The sequence below is a fragment of the Pezoporus flaviventris genome, unplaced genomic scaffold (genome assembly GCF_033815535.1).
Source record: "Pezoporus flaviventris isolate CSIRO_AGI_PZ_B2104156 unplaced genomic scaffold, CSIRO_AGI_Pfla_v1 ptg000138l, whole genome shotgun sequence".
In the NCBI taxonomy this organism is placed as follows: Eukaryota; Metazoa; Chordata; class Aves; order Psittaciformes; family Psittacidae; genus Pezoporus; species Pezoporus flaviventris.
Window position 1 is genome coordinate 492,290 of NW_026892686.1, and position 19,106 is coordinate 511,395.

At 46.1% G+C, this 19,106-nt stretch overlaps 1 protein-coding gene across 1 annotated transcript; it reads left to right on the plus strand.

Annotated features, from left to right (window-relative positions):
- Window positions 1-740: 740 nt before the first annotated feature.
- Window positions 741-19,106, plus strand: GMCL1 (germ cell-less 1, spermatogenesis associated). The gene is made up of 14 exons (XM_061478998.1): window positions 741-913; window positions 1,029-1,152; window positions 2,918-3,014; window positions 4,037-4,134; window positions 4,602-4,714; window positions 5,392-5,457; window positions 5,638-5,722; window positions 5,848-5,938; window positions 6,401-6,541; window positions 10,419-10,488; window positions 15,301-15,376; window positions 16,248-16,393; window positions 16,598-16,685; window positions 17,819-19,106. Exons 1-14 carry the CDS (start codon window positions 756-758, stop codon window positions 17,909-17,911), a joined length of 1,446 nt encoding a protein of 481 aa, XP_061334982.1. The 5' UTR covers window positions 741-755; the 3' UTR covers window positions 17,912-19,106.

Genomic DNA, 19,106 nt, shown 5'->3' on the forward strand with positions numbered 1-19,106 from the left:
TGCTGGGACTGTGCACGCTGGGGAGGTGATGGGGAAGTAACCACAGCCATCTCATTCTCAACAACTTCCGTGCTCTGCAGGCACTTTCTTAGCCTCAAGCTGTGCTGGGGGAGGTTTAGGCTGGATGTTGGGAACAATTTCTTCACCAAAGGGGTGGTCAGGTGTTGGAGCAGGCTGGATCCATGGGCTGTGGGCAGTGGGATGAGGTTCCACAAGGCAAAGGGGGCCGGGTCCTGCGCTTGGGTCACAACAACCCCATGGAACGCTCCAGGCTTGGGGAATTGCTGCTGGGAACGGCTCATGGGGAAGGAGCTGGGGGTGCTGATTGATGGAGCTGAACACGAGCAGCTTGTGCCCAGGCAGCGCCCAGCATCCTGGGCTGGATCAGCACCAGTGCGGCAGCAGGGCCAGGGCAGGGATTGTGCCCCTGGTGAGGCCGCACCTCAAATCCTGTGTTCAGCTCTGGGGCCCTCACTGCAACAGAGACATCGAGGTGTGGAGCGGGGCCAGAGAAGGGCAATGGGGCTGGAGCAGGGCCTGGAGCACAGGGGTGATGGGGAAGGGCTGAGGGAGCTGGGGGGGGTCAGTCGCAGACGGGCAGCGCTAACGGGTCAGCGGGGGCCGTGGCACCGCCGCACCCGGGGCTTTCCAGGCCCGCTCCCAGCCCCGGTGCTGCCCTCAGCCCCGCCCCGCGCAGGCGCAGAGCCGCCAACAGGCTCGGTGGAGGCTCCGCTGCTCCTCAGCGGGCCGCGGCCATGGGCTCGCTGCTGAGCCGGGGCCTGCGGCGGCGGCGGCACCGAGAGCGGCTCCCCCCCGGTGATGAGGAGCCCGGGGATAGCGGCGGCCGCGGCAGCAAGAGGGGCCGCGGGGACAGCGACTGCGACGACGAACGGCTCCACAGCGGCCGCCGCAGGTCGGGGCTTAGGGCGGGGAGCGGCCTCTGAGGGGGCTGCGGGCCTCGGTCAGGGCCGGGCTGGGTGCTTTGTGCTCGGGGTTGTTCATGGGTGCGCGTTTGCGGCTGTGTACAGGAAGAAGTTCAAAAGCACGTCCGAGTACATCTACCTGACGCTGTTTCTGAACGGCGAGAACAGCGACATCAAAATCCGTGCCCTGGGAGAGGAGTGGAACTTGCACAAGATATATCTGTGCCAGGTGAGCGGCCTGCTTCCCCGCGATGGGAGCTGTGCAAAGTGATGTCGGGTGAATGTTAAGTGTGACTTGAGGTAGTTTTGTTTCCTTGACAGGAGGTGGTCAGGCTCTGCTCCTAAGGAACAAGGGATGGGACAAAAGGAAACGGCCTCAAGCTGCCCCAGGGCAGGTTTAGATGGAGCTGAGGAACAATTCCTTCCCCAAAGGATGCTCAGGCATTGGAACAGGCTGCCCAGGGCAGGGCTGCAGTCACCGTCCCTGCAAGTGTTCACACAGCCTCAGTGCCATGGGTCAGTGGTGGCCTTGGCAGTGCTGGGTTAATGGTTGGACTTCATCTTAAAGCTCTCTTCCAACCTGGTTGATTCCATTATGTTTTGAACTTTGGAAAGGCATTTGTGTGTAGCCAAAGTTTGAGCAGGGGCAGCTAGCTCAGAACAGAACAGTGTTTGCCCAGAGGGCAGCTGGCAGACACAGCTTTAGGGGTCTTTAATTGGCTTTAGTTGTGATTTTGCCTCTCCCTACCAAAGGGAAGGTGTAAGCGGTTGGGCAGCCTTGCCTTGTGCAGCATAAAGTAAGTCCTGTTGCTGTTTCCACTTGTGTCTGTCACTGGAATGATGTGAGTACAGCGGCAATGACTGGAGGTTAAATAACTCTGTGAATTACTCTGGATGAAGTGATGACTCCTCTTACTGTGGTCTGAATGTTTCGGTGTCCCTCATCTCCCACGTTACTGCATTGAGGTTGCTAAATGACAGTAAGCATTTACTTGCTGCTCTTCCTACTGATGGCAGATCAGCAGGTAGAACAGATCCTCCAGAAATGGAGGATTTCCTTTTACTGATGCTCTTCAGTAAAATGATCATTCCTCATGAAACTGAGGGGTTGATCTACGTGGCAAAGCTCATACAGCCTCATGAGCGTTGATTGGTAAGATGGATGAGGCCCTGCCTTTGAGAGTAGGTTCGACTGTCATCATAGGTAGGGGATATGCTGAAGGTATAGAAGTATTTCCATCATCAGGTAAAATCAAAGTTGGATTGCATGTGACTTGCTGCCCTGAGGTGAAATGCTGAGGTAAGAGGTCAGGGAAGGTGGTGCTGTACAAATAGGATTTATTCATCTCTCAGGTGAAGTTTGATGGGTGATAGCCTCATAATGGGCACATCTGCTGCTGAGAAGGAGAATCATGACTCCTAGTAGAACAGTATGTTTCACTTCATTTGGTTGGAAACTGGCTAATTCTAGTTTTATGTGCCTTACCCTTTAGAATAAAAGGTCTCTCTACATCGGTGCTGCATGTGTATGAGTCCTTGGTATGAGACTACAACCTTGTACCTTTCTATGTCTTGCATGCTTTCCTTTCTACCCCCCAGTACCCAAACTGGCATTCCCTAATGCCTGCAGGATTTGTTGTCCACCAGTATCATTAAGGACTTAGTTCTTGGACTAATTATATCCCTAATGGTGGTGTGATTTGAAGGAAAAGAGCTTATGTGGCTTTTCTGGCCCTTTAAAGCTCTTTACTTACTGTGATTACAGACATAGAGTACAAATCTTCTCTGCACGTTTTCACATTCAGAAGCAGAGCAAACACAATTCATCCTTTCTCAAGTATGTCAGAACGTTGGAGCTTGTGGAAAGTTCCCTTAATCCATTTTTGATCTGCATAGAGTTAAATATTAACCAGTTTTCATGCCTTGTGCTGCTTTAACAGCTTTAATTGGAATGAAGTCTCTTACTTGAGTTCTTCTCTTGTCTTCCCTCGTAGTCAGGCTACTTTTCCAGCATGTTCAGTGGATCTTGGAAAGAATCCAGCATGAACACCATAGAACTGGAGATTCCTGACCAAAATATTGACGTAGAAGGTGAGTGGGAACCTTTTATTCAAAGAAAACTCTGGAGCTAGAGGTTAAGTTGAACCTGGCAAAAATAACTGCAAATACATGCTTTATTTTTTTAAGGATAACTTTGAAACTGGTAAATAAGAAACTGGGGAGAATGAGTGCTGTGCTCATTCAGGTTTGAGCTGAACTGGGGTCACCAACAGAGTTGAATTCATTTCTGTACCTCCAAGCTGGGAGGAGCAACCACTTGTTTTGTTGTTTTGGCATCAGTGCTCTTGAGATCAGCTCTTGTGGCCACCCAAGTTTGAGGGTGAATCCCATCTTCCTCTGTCTGGTCTTGAAAAGCTCAATCAGGGTGAGTAGACAGAATGTTTTGCTGTGGTTCCAATCACCATGGGGCAAGAAAGCAGTGTTTTTCAGAGGAGTAGCAGAGGCACTTGTAACATCGTAGGAATGTCTCAACGTTCTGCTAGTGTCTGGCTTCAGAGAAGGATCTTGAGGTTTAACTTCTTTTTATCTGGTTTTACTGCTCTCTTCATTGCTCCATGATGTGACTCTGTGGCTGGTTTAAGACGAGTATTTTGTTTAAGTAGTGAAAGGACAGGACAAGAGGAATGGCTTTAACCTGACAGAGGGGAGACTGAGATGTTCTTCCCTTGAGGGCGCTGAGGCGCTGGCACAGGGTGCCCAGAGAAGCTGTGGCTGCCCCATCCCTGGCAGTGTTCAAGGCCAGGTTGGACACAGGGGCTTGGAGCAAGCTGCTCTAGTGGAAGGGGTCCCTGCGTGTTGCAGGGGGTTGGAGCCGAATGATCTTAAGGTCCTTTCCAACCCCAACCAGGCTGGGATTCTGTATTTAATTGCTTAACACCGAGTTTGTTTTCTGTTTCATGTGTGTTTGGGCTGGTAAAGACTCACTTTATATCCAGAGGCAAATAAGATTGTAGAGAATGGGTGCACACAAGTGGTCTGGTTACCGTGAAGGATTCTTTTAGTTAACCTGTGCTCAGTGTCCTACCTTTGTTTGATGCCTGTGCTCTTTTCAGCTCTACAGGTGGCTTTTGGCTCACTGTACAGAGATGAAGTGTTAATAAAACCCAGTCAAGTAGTTGCAGTTTCAGCAGCAGCCTGCATGCTGCAGCTGGTGAGTGATAAATATGCAACATTTTAATGCTTGTTTCTCAGATAAACAGTTGATAATGCACGTGGATGTGTGTACTGCTTCACCCAGAGAAATGAATCATCTTTTCAGACCAAGCAGGGGAAAAACCCCAAACATAATGCAGTGGTTTGATTACAAATGCTGTGACAAAGATCCTGTTGTAATATTAAGTGCTGCTCTGAGAATCGTATCTAGCAGTAGATTAAAACGTGTTTTAACAGCTCATTTGTTCTGCCCTGAAGGTGTTCATTAAGCTTGTCTTTCACATGGTGTATTCTTGAGAAAAATCTCTATTTCTGAGGAATGTTGGCTTAGTATTTTGGGTACTGGTCCCTGTAGCATGTGTGGCTTTTGTAACTGTTGAGGCATGGAAATCTGTATGAACTGCCCAATCTTTGACACTTCCTGTTGGGAAATGTAAACTTTGCGTTGTTTTTCCTCCCCTGCAGGATGGCTTAATCCAGCAGTGTGGTGAAACAATGAAGGAAACCATTAATGCCCAAACTGTGTGTGGTTATTATAAGGCAGCGGAGACATACGGCTTAGACTCGGTGAAGAAAAAGTAAGACTTGATTTCTCCAAGCTGCTTTGTCCATTGCTGTTTTAAAGTGTGAATTTACAGTCAGGAGGATGACACCCAAGTTAACTGTTACTGGTTTAAAGCTCTCTGACTTGGGCTTTGCTTGTCCTATTTGGTTTTCCAGTTTCCACTAGAATTGATAACCTTAAAATTGTAAATGAGCATAGATGGATTGGCTTTCACTGTGAATAAATGGATTACTGAAGTATATTAGGCTTCAGTGTAACAGTGAAATAATGCTTCTGATCATTGACTGTTCTCTCACAAAGCTGCTTTAACGTGCACAACCTAAGCTTAGCTTTATTTAAATAGGGTGGATAACTACACACTGGGGAGCAGAATGCTGAGGTCAGTCCTAACTGCTTCCTTCTGCTGTGAATTCCTATGTTCTCAGACCTTTTTGTGGCATTATTAGGACTTTGATTTTCGCTTTCATTCTACCCTGAGAGAAACTAAATGCAACTTTTGAGAGTTTTAGAAAAAGTTGGAAAAATTAATGGTAAACTTCATGGGTTTTAAATACTTTGTCATGTTTTTATGCCCTCCTGCCTGGGGGTTATGTGGTACATAGCTAGGCTGCGTGAGCCTGAGCAGCTCTTGCAGGAATGTTGACATATGTAATTAAAAATGCAGGTCCTAACTCCTTCTTTTTAATGTAGGTGCCTTGAATGGCTCTTGAATAACATGATGATTCACCAGAGTGTGGAACTCTTCAAAGGAATCGGGTATGGAGGCTTCAGTTAACTTCCAGTCATGAAGTACAATTCCTTCCAAAGTATACAGCTCACTACAAATAACTTCTTAGGCTGTTGGTGGTTGCTTGTCACCTAGCTAGCTCACTTGGTTTTGTCTAGATTGTCTCATAGAACTCTTATGATTTTATGATCTTACTTGCTTGTTTTCAGCATAAACCTCATGAAACAGCTGGTCAGCTCTTCAAACCTCTTTGTAATGCAGGTGGAGATGGATGTGTACACCATGCTCAAAAAGGTACTGTGCAAAGTGTCAGAATCTTTGTAGGAATGAATGCATGATGAAAGTGTCCCTTCAACACCACTTGTGTTCCTTACTTGAGAGCTTCAATTCGCTCACTAGAGGCTGTTTGTTTTACCTAGTGGATGTTCCTTCAGCTCGTGCCTTCTTGGAATGGGTCTTTGAAGCATCTCTTAGGCGAAGCTGATGCCTGGTTTGCTGAGCGTAGGAAAGGTAGGAGTAATTGCCATGGCCTTGGATTGGGGAAGATGTGGGTTTGGAGTGAAATAGGTCTTCCTCCACTTGCAGGCTTTCTCTGTTTTCTCTGGGAAGGCTTGTCCCTGCCAGCACTGCCCAGCATCAGATTCTCAACAGCAATAGCTTTTTCACTGCTTTGTCCACATGTTTTCACGTGAGCAGAGATAGTCGCTGGTTTTGCTTTGTTGCTCTTGCTGTTGTTCCATTAGATTAACCTTTTGTTGCCTTCTCACTAGAAGGCACTAATGGAATTCAGAAAGGGAAAAGTTTGCTTTAACATTGCTGAAAGGATTTGGATGCAAGTGGTTTCGTCATTTCAGCTGCAGAAGGTGGTTTGCCTGCTCATAATAACTTTCTCTGTTCAATGGCTTAAAACTCAATCTCAAATACAAATAGGGTCTGGAAAACAAACTGTAATACAGGTGCTGTGTCTTGCAGATTTTGACAGTGACATTGCATTCCTGGAATCAGAAGAGGGGAATCAGTTCCTGTCAGTGTTCACACACTTGAGGTTACAGCATATCATCAGTGACTTGGCATCGGCCAGAATTCTTGAGAGAGATTCCCTCATACCCTCAGGTGAGTGAATGCTGGGCACTGGTGAGGCTGCACCTCAGATCCTGTGTTCAGCTCTGGGCCCCTCACTACAACAGAGACATTGAGGTGCTGGAGCAGGGCCAGAGAAGGGCACCAGAGCTGGTGCAGGAGCACAAGTGTGATGGGGAATGGCTGAGGGACCTGGGGTTTTAGTCTGGAGAAGGCTCAGTGGGGACCTGATCACTCCCTACAAATGCCTGACAGGAGGATGGGGCCAGGAGGGGCTGGGCTCTGCTCCCAAGGAACAAGGGATGGGACAAGAGGAAACGGCCTCAAGCTGCACCAGGGCAGGTTTAGATGGAGCTGAGGAGCTATTCCTTCCCCAGAGGGTGCTCAGGCATTGGAACAGGCTGCCCAGGGCAGGGCTGCAGTCACCATCCCTTGCAAGTGTTCACACAGCGTGTAGATGAGGCCCTTAGTGCCATGCGCTAGTGGTGGCCTTGGCAGTGCTGGGTTAATGGTTGGAGTTGATCTTAAACATCTTTTCCAACTTAAAGAAGCCTATAAATGTCATTTCACACTGTTATAGATTACTGCTATTAACATCACATTATCACTGAACAATAAAAGTCCCCATTCTCAGCTGGCTGCTGAAGTCTGAGTTCACAGAGCAGCTTTGTTCTCTGCTCAGAAGCTGTGTAAGCCCAGCTGCTGAGAGATGAGTAAGTCTGGAAGTGAGCTACCAAGTTGGGCTCTCACTTGAAAATGTTTTCCTTCTATCATTCATGTCTTTTGTCATGGAAACCTGCCCTTTTTTCTCTTTCTGTTTTGGGGTTTCTGTGGGTTTGGTTTTTTTCCCCTCCCCTCCCCTGAGTTAGCTATGCTCCGTGTAACAGGGTTTGGACTTCTCATGTTCTGCCTTTGAATGTGGTTCCTGATATCCTTGCTCCATATTTCCCTCTGTTCATTGTTCCTATATCATAGTTGAATCTTAGTGCTGAATTTTGCATCTTGACTCTGACAGGTTTTGTTCCTGGCTCTCGTGTACTTTGCACATCTCTCTGCACTATAACTGTCCATTCACCTGTGTCTCAGTGATGTCTCCTTATAGGTGCAATTCCCAAATGTAAATTAAGACTGCTTTTATTAGCTGTTTATCATTCTTGACATCTGTGTTCTTGTCCATACTTGTAGCCTTGGGGTGTCCCTTTGGCCATACATTAATACTTAACCTATCTTTGAGTTCCACTGCTGTCTCCCTGTAAAATGAAAATGGTTTTTCTTCATCTTACACTGGCTTTTTCCTTCATGCTGCCATGGATGTCAGCACAATGGTGATACAATGCTAAACCAGACTTGTCAGGGTGTTTCTTGTGAAGCCTGCTCAAGTTGGTAGATGCTGTTGAAACACTTTCCTGACCGTTAAGATGACACAGTGAGCATCACAGATTTGCCTTTCTTGTACTGCTGTATCCTGTCTCTGCTAGAAATAATGGTTTAGTTGCTCTTTGGAGATGAATGAATAACCTGGAGCGGCTCTTTCTCACACTTTGAAGCTGAATTACAGCTCTTGATGATGTGGTAAGATCCTTTCCTCACCAGAATTCTGTCTCCTGAGTGAAGGGGAACAATTTCTGCTGCTTAAATGTACTGGTTTTCCATGCTTTGGTTAAAATTAACACCTTAACGGATGGAGAAGAGACTCTTCTGCACTAGTTCTGACACAGTGAAGTACAAAGGAACTGGGTTATTCTATGCTCAAAATGTCTGTTGAAATGCGTTCTCTGAACAGTAGGTGGAGGCCTAGCATTAGACACCGCATCCAGCCCGGGTGAAGTGTGTGTGAGCAGCCTGCTCCGTTATTGCCAGTAGATGGGGCAGGTTTTGTCCTCAAGCAAGTGACAGTATTTGAGGTGATGCCTAAAAATCCCGGCAGAGAAGATCTGATTTTTGCTATGTGGTATTTTACATGCTTAAGTGATGTATAAACTGAATACAATCCACCTTGCTTAAGATTTATATTGGTACGGATCATAATCAAAGTGCAAATGCATCTTCATTCTGTAATAAACCAGAAGATAACTTGGTGGGAACGACTCTTTTAGATCCTAATTTACTGATGACACAGGAGAATTGTGGATTATTTCCTGTTGAGGAGGAATAGTTGAAGGGAATGGTGTAATTATTCATTTCTTTTATACCCTGTGCATACACAGGACCTGCAGGAGGCAACTGAGAGTGTTCTTGTTTGAATAGGAAAGATGTAAGAGACAGAAATGTGTCTGTCTGAAAGCCAGGTGTGCATTGTTCTGTTTTACTTGGTAACTTCTCAGTGTTTCCTAAGCAGTATTTTCTCTCTTAATGTTTGCAAATTAACAGTTGAAATATGCTGCATGAAACAGAAATAGAGAAGATCCTTTCCTCCATTCTCTATTCTTTACCTGTGTAGTTTTCCTTAGTTCATTTTTTATACTTGTGCTTTGGTTAATTCCCATTTTGGCCCTTTCACAGTCTGAATCTTAGCTCTAGAGTCAGTTGTCAAGTTTGCATCCGGGTCTTCTAAGACAATCTCACTTCTTCTCCCTTCTATCATATTCATCAACAACCTCTTGTTTTCGTGGGAGCTGTGGTTCTCACTGTCCCTCTCTTCCATTCCTCCATAGAGTTTGTTCTGGAACATGACCTTGCATACTTGCCCCCTTGCTTGCCCAAGAAGAACTTGCTGTGCTTTTGCTGGCCTGTCATTCCTTTTGTATAACTGACTTTAAGTTATGAGGTTTTGTTCTGCTTTATCCCTTGGTTACAACTGTTACATTAATACAGCCAATAAAATCTTCATGGTGCTGTCAGAGGAAGATGTGATTTATCTTTATTCCTGGTAGGAGACAATTTCTGTTTGTTTCCACCATATCCATTATAAGTCACTGTTTTCTCTATTTCTGTTTTCTTCTTGTTTAGCTCAGGCAGAATTCTGCTGAGGATTCAGAAAACAGCCTCTTTTCCCAGGGGCTTTTAACAAGCTCCTTGGCTTAACAGAGCTTTGCTCACCAAGAAGATGTGTTGGCCTGCATCACTTCTGGCAATCGTGAATGTTTGATCAGATGAATACAGTGCTGGGTTATTTAGTGTTAGTTGTGTGTATGTTGTATCACAGAATCATAGACTCATCCAGGTTGGAAAAGAGCTTTCAGCTCATCAAGTTCAACTGATCCCCAGCACTGCCGAGGCCACCGCTAACCCATGGCACTGAGGGCCTCATCTACACAGTTCCTTGGGAGCAGAGCCCAGCCCCTCCTGGCTCCATCCTCCTGTCAGGCAGTTGTAGGGAGCAGTCAGGTCCCCCCTGAGCCTTCCCTTCTGCATCTGAACTCCCCAGGTCCCTCAGCTGTTCCCCATCACCCCGGTGCTCCAGGCCCTGCACCAGCCCCATTGCCCTTCTCTGCCCCCCCTCCAGCACCTCAATGTCTCTGTTGCAGTGAGGGGCCCAGAGCTGAGCACAGGACTCGAGGTGCAGCCTCACAAGTGCCCAGTGCAGGGGCACAATCCCTGCCCTGGCCCTGCTGCCGCACTGGTGCTGATCTAGGCCAGGATGCTGGGGGCTGCCTGGGCACAAGCTGCTCGTGTTCAGCTCCATCAATCAGCACCCCCAGCTCCTTCCCCATGAGCAGCTCTTCGGCTGCTCTTCCCCAGGCTTGGAGCATTGCATGGGGCTGTTGTGACTCAAGTGCACTTTGCCTTCTTGAACCTCTTATCAATAACACAAGTGTGTTGCCAGGTGGTGGGTTTGCACTGGTCAATAAGTGTAACCTTATTATTTCACTGTGATTTTATTTCTTCATGTAACTGTTCATGAATGTCCCATTCCCAGCTCCAGAGACAACACCAAACTTATTTATCCTGTTATTGTTTTTAATTTTAGAATGGCTGTCCCCTGTTTACAAACAGCTGTGGTTTGCCATGCTCAGAGTAGAGCAAGAGAATGATATTGGGTAGGTATATTACAGGCTTTCCTTTCTTTCTTTCTTAAATTAGAAACCTTCCTCTCCTATCAAATCTGACATGCTTAACTTCTGGAGATTAAGAGGAGCAGGGGAAAGGGGACTTCAGTGGTTTTAAACTCTGTTGCTCCCTGGGGAGCTGTCTGTTCCCTTGGGCTGGCTGATCTCCTTACCTTTTAATAGCAGAACTCTGGAAAACTTGAGTAATGCAACCAGAGGTAAACGCTGGGAGGGATCTTCTGTGTTTTCTTTTATGTTGGTTAATGCTTTTCACTGCTACATTGCCCTGATATACATGTCAAGGCTGTGAAGCAGTACTTCAGCCTTCCATGTTAAAGATGACTTTAGAAGTACTGCAGACAGAGAAGCCTCTTCTGTCCTGCTTCTTCCCTCCCTGGGCTGGGTGGACAAGAGGTTGTGGTGCAACGTAACTGTACTGGTGTAGAAGGCAATGTGTCATTTTTGGTTTAGGCAGGGATAACTCCACACTAACCTTTGTTCTGCCTCTCTCAGGCAGCGAGCAAGGGCCCAGCACCCAGCAGGGCTTGGCACCCTGGGACCTCTTTGCCTTGTTCCCTTCTAATATCACAGCCTTTTGCCCAGCCAGTGTTTAAGTTTGATACCACTCTCCATTGTCAGTGCCTCCAGCTTGTCCCAGCTACTGCATCCTTCTCCACTGCTAAGTTGCTGTTTTCTCTATAATCCTATTTTATATCCCATCTTTCCTCCTTCCTAAACCACATGCTGCACTGTGGTGACATTGCATTGCCATTGAGGATATTCCATGGTGGCACTGCCATTGAGGAAAATTCCATGGTGCCATTGCCATTGAGGAAAATTCCATGGTGGTATTGCCATTGAAGAAAATTCCATGGTGGCATTGCCATTGCCATTGAGGAAAATTCCATGGTGGCATTGCCATTGCCATTGAGGAAAATTCCATGGTGGCATTGCCATTAAGGAGTTTCCATGGCAGCTGTCAGCACACATGTCATTTCTGTGTCCTTTCACAGACGTGCCTGGAGCTGTGCTTTGTGTAACACCCTCACTGGTGTCTGTGTGTGTAAATGTGAGTCTGTGCCCCCCCAGAAGTGGCAGTGGCTTGGGCAGCAAGGCATGGTGGTTATGTTACATGTGTGCATGTGATTGCAAACTGTTTGCCTTCCTTCTGCTTCATTTCTGTGCCTTGCATTGAGCCAGGTCCCATGATCTCTTACAAAATAAATACCAAAACTGTGGCAAGATGCAGCTGAGGGAGTGTTTCCTGCCTTTGTCTTCTCTTCCTAGTTCTTAGTGTGCCTTGTGGAGGAGGAGCCTCACGTCAGGAAGCTGCAAAATGTTTGTTACCTTGCAAAAACCCATAAACCAGCGTCTCTGTGTTCTGCCATCGCTTCTGTTAGCCCAGCATTTGCTGCTCTGAAGATCATAGAATGGTTTGGGTTGGAAGGGACCTTAAGGCTCATCCAGTCCCAGCCCCCTGCCATGGGCTTCCACTGGAGCAGCTTGCTCCAAGGCCCTGTGTCCAGCCTGGCCTTGAACACTGCCAGGGATGGGGCAGCCACAGCTTCTCTGGGCACCCTGTGCCAGCGCCTCAGTACCCTCACAGGGAAGAGCTTCTGCCTAAGAGCTCATCTCAGCCCCCCCCCCCCCCGGCAGGTTAAAGCCATTCCCCTTGGCCTGTCCCTACAGGCCCTTGTCCAAAGCCCCTCTCCAGCTTTCCTGCAGCCCCTTCAGGCACTGGAGCTGTTCTGAGGTCTCCCCTTAAGGAGCCTTCTCTTCTCCAGGCTGCCACTTGTCTGGCAAGTTGCCCTTCTCTGGACCTGCTCCAACACCTCAGTATCTCTCGTGTAGTGAGGGGCCCAGAAAAGGAGTATCATCCTTCCAGCTCCTAAAGATCCATGTCGGGTGGTCACAGCTTGTTTCTGGTACTATTGTTCTCTTGGGAAGACTTTGCTTGTAGTGCTGTTGTTGATGGATTTAGCAGTAGGCGATTGGACATTGTGTGTTACTTCTAGCTCATATGGGAGCCGCAGTTAACATGGAAGTGAGGATCAGCATAGTCGTCAAAGCTGCTTTTGCTTGTCCAGTTTTCTCTCTTGCAGTATGGGATTTTCTTCATGTTTAAGACAGCTAAATCTGAAAATACCAGCTAGGGAAGGTTGTGCTTAACAATAGACTGTGTTTGCCCAAACCTCTTATTCTGGCCTTCATTGCCAAGGGCTTTCCTCAGTAGCAATGGTAACAAGTGGAAGGGATGTAGTGTTTCTTCTCAGTATGTCTGCTTTTGACTTCAGTAGTTTGCAAACTTACTGGTTCAAGGTGACATGCAGGTTACTGTTTAACAGTCGATAATGGGTTGTCTTGGGACATGGTGTTCTCTCGAGTTGCATGGGAGGTAGTGGGAGTGCAGGCACCTGTGTGTGTAGCACTTCCCTGTAGCTGTGTGCAGCTCAGCTCTAATGTTCCTGGTCCATAGCATGCAGTCTCTTATTGCAGTCCTGAGATGCTTTCTCTGTATTCTGCCAAGCTGCAGTGCCACCTCACTTGTGTCTTAGAAGGGAAGGCTTGAACTGTTCCATTGTATTAAAGCAAATACTTTGGGCATTCGAGCAACCTGTGGTTGAAAAAAATGAGGTTTTATTAGACCATGCTGTTATCCAGATCTGCCGCCCTATCTCTTGCATTTACTGCCTCTTGTTGATTATCTTAACACATTTTTCCCCTTAGAGATAAGGATGCAGACTTGGTAAGCTGAACAGAACGTGAAGTCTGGCTCCCAGCAAGCTGGAGTAAGCCCTGTTCTCACATCCCACATCCCACCCTGGTGCGCAGCATCATTGTACCTGCTTGTTCTAGGACTGCCAACAGGAAAAGCAACGTTGCTTTGAAATGTGCAATGTGGTTTCCTCTTTGATAACTGTAGAGAGGAAAAGTGAACGTTTCTCTCCTCCTTCATGTAGTTTGCATTTAAAAGGACTAAATGTTTTATAGCTCTTCAGAATCTGAGGAGGTTTTAGTGTGACACTGGAGGTTTTGGCTTTGGGCTGCAGCTGCTCAAGGTTTACTTGATGTGCTCAAGTGGATCTGTCTTTTTTCATAGCTACACATCTGTACCAGATGCCAGACAGATCTTTCAAGGCTGTGATTGGATTCTCTACTCTAATAGTCACTTTGGCAGTGTTTAAGAATGAAATAGAATCACTTGCCTGTTCACTAAGCATATGGTAGGCCAATGGAAGTGGTTAGAGCTGGAAATCCTGTATCTTCTGAGGCTTCTCAAGGGATTGAGTGAGGGGAATACAGCTGTCTGGTTGAGCATTACCTGCTGATGCTTGTGAAAGTTGGGACTGAACAGAAATATCACCATTTATCACCATTGCTGCGTTTAGGCTACATAACCAGTTCAGCTAGAAGATGTGGAAGGAGCAGACAGGAGAGTTTGGGATGAATTTGGTTAGTATGATTTGCTTAACTTCATACAATCCATCATCTTCCAGGGTGGGTTTGTACAGAAACAGGGGGTGAAAAGACCCCAGACTGAGTTTGTAAAAGCTGTAGCTACAAGTGGGGTGTGTGTCCAGCAGGAAGAGAAGAGCTGCTGCTCCTTCTTGCTTCTCTAGCTCGAAGTGTATTTTTTGACATTGCAGGTTTGTAGTTTAGTGGGGGGGGGGATATTGCCTTTCATTGTGATTTGTAATACTCAGTTTAAGTGTTCATCCTCAGTGTAACATGAAGGCTTTCTGGCAGTCGTTGCTTCTTTGGTTGCTGATGTAATCCTGTCTGAAGTGAAGTGAGCAACTGGAAAACTGGGGCTGATTTGACTTACACTGGCTCTGCAAGGCTTTGCTACACCTTGAAACGCCGCTGGCAACTCGGGTGAAACAAGTTCACGTTGATAGAGGATGACAGAACCAAGAGGCTTGTGGCACTTTGTGATCCTTGGGTGTAAACTTGCTTTAGACAAGTTGCATAACCAGGTACTTGAGAAATCATCTGGTGTCTCTGTGAGTGCTGCTTCGTGCTGCTGTTCTGCATCGGTTCCTTGGCTGCAGCACTCTTATGTCTGCACCTAGTAACTGCGAGGTACAAACTGTACCTACTGCGTTTAAAAAGGACTTACTTTAGGGCTTGGATTATGTATTTCATTGCAACAGCTATTGTTTTCGTATCTGGAAAGGTTCTTCTGTAAAACTCCTGCCTCTCACAGCTGAGAGAGTTGGAGTTGTTCAGCATAGAGGAGAAGACTCCAGGGAAACCCTGTTGTGGCCTTTCAGTTCTTAAAAGGAAAAGATGGTAAAAGACTGGTTTGTTGTGACAGGGCGAGGTGTGATGGTTTTAAACTAAAAGAGGGGGATTCAGGCTGGGTGTGAGGAAGAAATTCTTTACAATGAGGGTGGTAAAACACTGACGTAGATTGCCCAGAGAGGTGGTGGATGCCTCATCCCTGGAGATATCTAAGACCAGGCTGGATGTGGTTCTGCACACCCTGATCTAGTCGAAGATGTCCCTGCTCATTGCAGGCAGTTGGATGAGCTTTGAAGGTCCCTTCCAACCCAGACTGTTCTGTGATTCTCCCTGAGGTGTCCCAGCCTGGTTTATAGGCCAGTTTTGTAGAGCAGTTGGGTGTTCATGGGACAATTTGGCCTGGAAGGGATCCTGAAAGGTTGCCTGGTCTAACCTCTGCTCAAAGAAGGGTCAGTTGTGTGGTCAGACCAGTTTGCTCATGTCTGTTCACCTTTCCCACCTTGAAATTCCATCCAAAGCTGTTCAAGTGTCCTTAAAGATGCCCTTTTCTTTTTGTAGGCCTCAAGAAATAAATAAAGAGGAGCTGGAAGGAAACAGCATGAGGTGTGGCCGAAAGCTTGCCGAGGATGGTGATGTAAGTGTGGCACGTGGCTCACTGAGCACCACTGACGTGGCTTGGACATGTTGGCTGTTTTCAAAACATGTTGCTCTTAATTGTCAAACTGCATCAAAACGATGTGGTGGAGATGATACGTGTGAGAAATGAGTTTGTTCTCCCTAAAAGGATGAAAGCACTTTGCTGTCTTTGTGATGAATAAGGAATTAGTGGTTTAATTGTGCTCATAGGCTGCAAGCAAGGCCATGTCTGGGGAAAACTTTAGGGTGTGAAAGGAGGGAATGGAGCCATGACTTGTCATTTGAGATCTGTAAAATACAGAGTTAGTAAAAATGTAGCTCTGATCCCTGATGAAAAAGACATTTTTAGCTGGGAAATGAAGTTTTCTGGATAAAAATGTGTAATAGTCACAGCCAGAAGCCCTGTGTGTTCCATACCCACATATATATGTGCCTTTAGGTGGTAGGGCCTGTGAAAAACCCCAGGTTTTTTCCCTCCTCAAGTTGCTTAACCTAAGGATTTTATACTCCAAGGAATGCTTTAGGCATGGATAAGACCTGTAGTTAAGTGCTACTCAGAAATCATAGAATAGTAGAATGGGTTGGGTTGGAAGGGACCTTAAAGCTCCTCCAGCTCCAACCCCTGCCACGGGCAGGGACCCCTTCCACTGGAGCAGCTTGCTCCAAGCCCCTGTGTCCAACCTGGCCTTGAGCACTGCCAGGGATGGGGCAGCCACAGCTTCTCTGGGCACCCTGTGCCAGCGCCTCAGCACCCTCACAGGGAAGAACTTGTACCTTAGGTCTTCTGTTGGAGAAGTGGTGCTTATCATTCATGTTGTAGCCAATACTCAGACTGGTTTGTTTGGGTTTCTTTCCCTTCTTTTCTCCAGTACTGCTGGCGCTGGACTGGGTTCAGCTTTGGCTTTGACCTCCTTGTTACTTACACAAATAGTTGCATCACCTTTAAACGGAATACACTGAGTCAGCCATGCAGTGGATCAGTCAGTCTGCAGCCTCGGAGAAGCATAGCCTTCAGGTAAGCAGTAGCCAAGAAGCAGACCCTGTGTGTATGCCAGAATGTCTTAATCATAACGACGTTTTCCATCTGTGCTTGCAGTTTTGCTGCCTCCAAGTCAGTTAGGGTTGAAAATGGTGTTCTGTCTCCTTGGGAGAAACTCTTGGTGCTGGAAAAACTAAGTTATGGCAGACTTAAGTAATTTACCTGTTGTTACATCCCTAGGTTACATCTCGCCTCTTTTGACAGCACTGGAAGAGTTACTCGCAGTATAACAACAGGGTATCAGATCCTAAGCTTTGAGAAGGACCAGGTATGTTTGTGTGTTTTGGAGCTGTTGAACTTGAATTGTGGAGTCCAAAGCATGACAAAAATGCTGAGAAGTCCACGAGGCTTTTGAAGAGCTGTTGCTTATGTGGAATTTCAGGTTTCCTTTTATAGGTAGTGGATATGAAGCTGATGTGTGAAGTGTAACTAGAGTAGGATAGCATGGGTTTCATTAGTGTTGATAATGATAGTCCCGTGTTGCTGCTGAAGCTGTCTGCTGCCAGTGTAGTGTTCTGCTGCGCTATTCCTTGCTTTCCCAGACTTCCAGCACTGTCCATCAGACTCCTGCTTACTTAGAGGTGAATTTGGGGTTTGAAGACTCTCTTGTATTGGAAGCTGAAGAGTTAAAAGAGTGTCTGCATATTGTTCAAGGCTGGCATTTATTGATTAATTACTATTGTGAAAATGAGATGAAAGCTTGTGGTGTCAGCATTATTCTCAGACTAAAGCCAAAACACAGCACTTTAGGAAGAAAATTAACTCTGTCCCAGCCAAAGGCAGGACAAAGCCTCAGAGAAGAGTTTTCTTAAGAGCACTTGCCCTTTTCTACCCACTGGTGACAGCAGAATTGTATAAGGGATGTGAAAGACTTGATCACCAAGTCTTTTCCATCCTCATCAGCAGTGGTAAATACATCATGAGTACATAGAAGACTTCTCCTCAAAGCTTTATCCTACGGTAGGGATGGCACACGCAGTTTTGCTGCCCCAAACCCAGTTTGTAGGGTAAAACCCAGCATTTCCTACCAGAAAGCTGTAACCTGCTTTGAAGTACACACTGCTCTGGGTTGCCTGGGTGGTTAAACCTCTGGGAACTGATAAGAGGCAGAAAAGTCTCCAGTGTGCTTGAAGAGAAAGTTTGCTCAGCCATTTCGTGTGCTTCTTATCTTTGGTGCAGCACTGGGGCAGAGGGTTATAAGCATGTTAAGAGTATCTTATCAGTGTTAATAACATAAAACATCTGCTGAAGGTGAACTACTGTCTTGGGTGATTTTTTTATCTTCTTTTTGATATGTAGTTAATTAAAATATGTGGAATATTGTCATTGATCTGGTTTTCTTTTTGATGTACTTCTAAGAGCATCGCTTACTGTGCACATTCCCCTGTGTTTGCTTTGCAGGAGGAGGTAGTGATGTATTTGGACAGTAGACTCCTGATCTTCCCAGTCTATATCTGCTGTAACTTCTTGTACACATCACCAGAGAAGCAGTGAGGCACTGCCAGATCATTTGGGAGACCTCTTTGGTGGAATCCAGTAGCACTTCTATAACTCTGCATGCCTGCTTCCCATTAAACGCCCTGCTGACGCACAGAGCTTGGCACCAACAAAGGCCTTACACTGTGGCAAAGATACATGGCCTTAGTATCCTCCTATGCACCTCTGAAGAGAAGAGCAGAAATTAGATAGGACCAAAACTAGTTCTCCCATTCTTTTTTATTTATTTCTCTTCTGCATCTTCAGACAGGGGCCATTCCAGGTTTAAGGAATGTTACACTTCAGGCAAAAACTGAGCCAAATTGGAAACAGGGAATTTGTGTGAATGTCAGCTTATAAACGGACCTGTTAAATCCTGAGCTCACATTGTAGGATGTGTAGGTTTTGTCACCACGTTTTGGGGGGATTTAATACCAGATCCGTGTTACTTACTTTTGTGCTCCTTTTCCATTAGGGTCACCTATGTCTGTCGAAGTGTTGCCTGTACATCCTGTTAGTTATTTAACTGTAGAGATTCACAGACCTTGGTTTTAAGCCTTTATTGCCCCTCATCCACGTTTATTGTTCTTGTTCTTGGGCTTCTTTTTAACATTGCAGCATATATTTCATTTTTTTAGCATGTGAATTTGCTATTGAGGAGGTTCATAAGTGAATTATTTGTTTTCCATGGACTGAAAGCACTCTAATGTACCAAGCAGCATTTCAGTCTCAAACAGCAGCTTACTCTGCTCACACCAAATACCAGTGTTTGAATGTTGCTTTTTGTGACTTGTTTTAACTGTTCTTCTGGGATTACACCCTGGTTTAGCTCAGGAACCTGTGACCTTTGAGTGCCTTGGAGTTGTAAGTGTTAACCCAAACCTCACTTCACTTGAGCACGGTCACAGCATTCAAAGGAAGAGCTGGGAAGAAGGGATTCCTTCTGGGTTTTGATGAATGAGTCAAGTGTAAGAGGTACACTGTAGCCTTGCTTTGTATGTGTTGAGTTTTATGTTTCTCTGTTGCAGTTTTGAATTCCTATCAACAGGATTTTTGGATTCAAAGGGAGAATTTTACCTCTTTAGGCTATTTTTTTTTTTTAATATCAGAAAAGCAGAAACCCATTTGTACTTTTATAACAAGGATTAAAACGTGTTAGGCAAGATGGAAAAATGGGGCAACTTGTCAATAAAGGACTTCAAGTGGAATACTC

Coding starts and splice junctions, on each gene's coding strand:
- GMCL1 (XM_061478998.1), top strand. CDS start 756: ATGGGCTCGCTGCTGAGCCGGGGCCTGCGGCGGCGGCGGCACCGAGAG. Junction 6,542..10,418: donor AGATTCCCTCATACCCTCAG/GTGAGTGAATGC, acceptor TTTTAATTTTAG/AATGGCTGTCCCCTGTTTAC. Junction 16,686..17,818: donor TAAGCTTTGAGAAGGACCAG/GTATGTTTGTGT, acceptor TTTGCTTTGCAG/GAGGAGGTAGTGATGTATTT.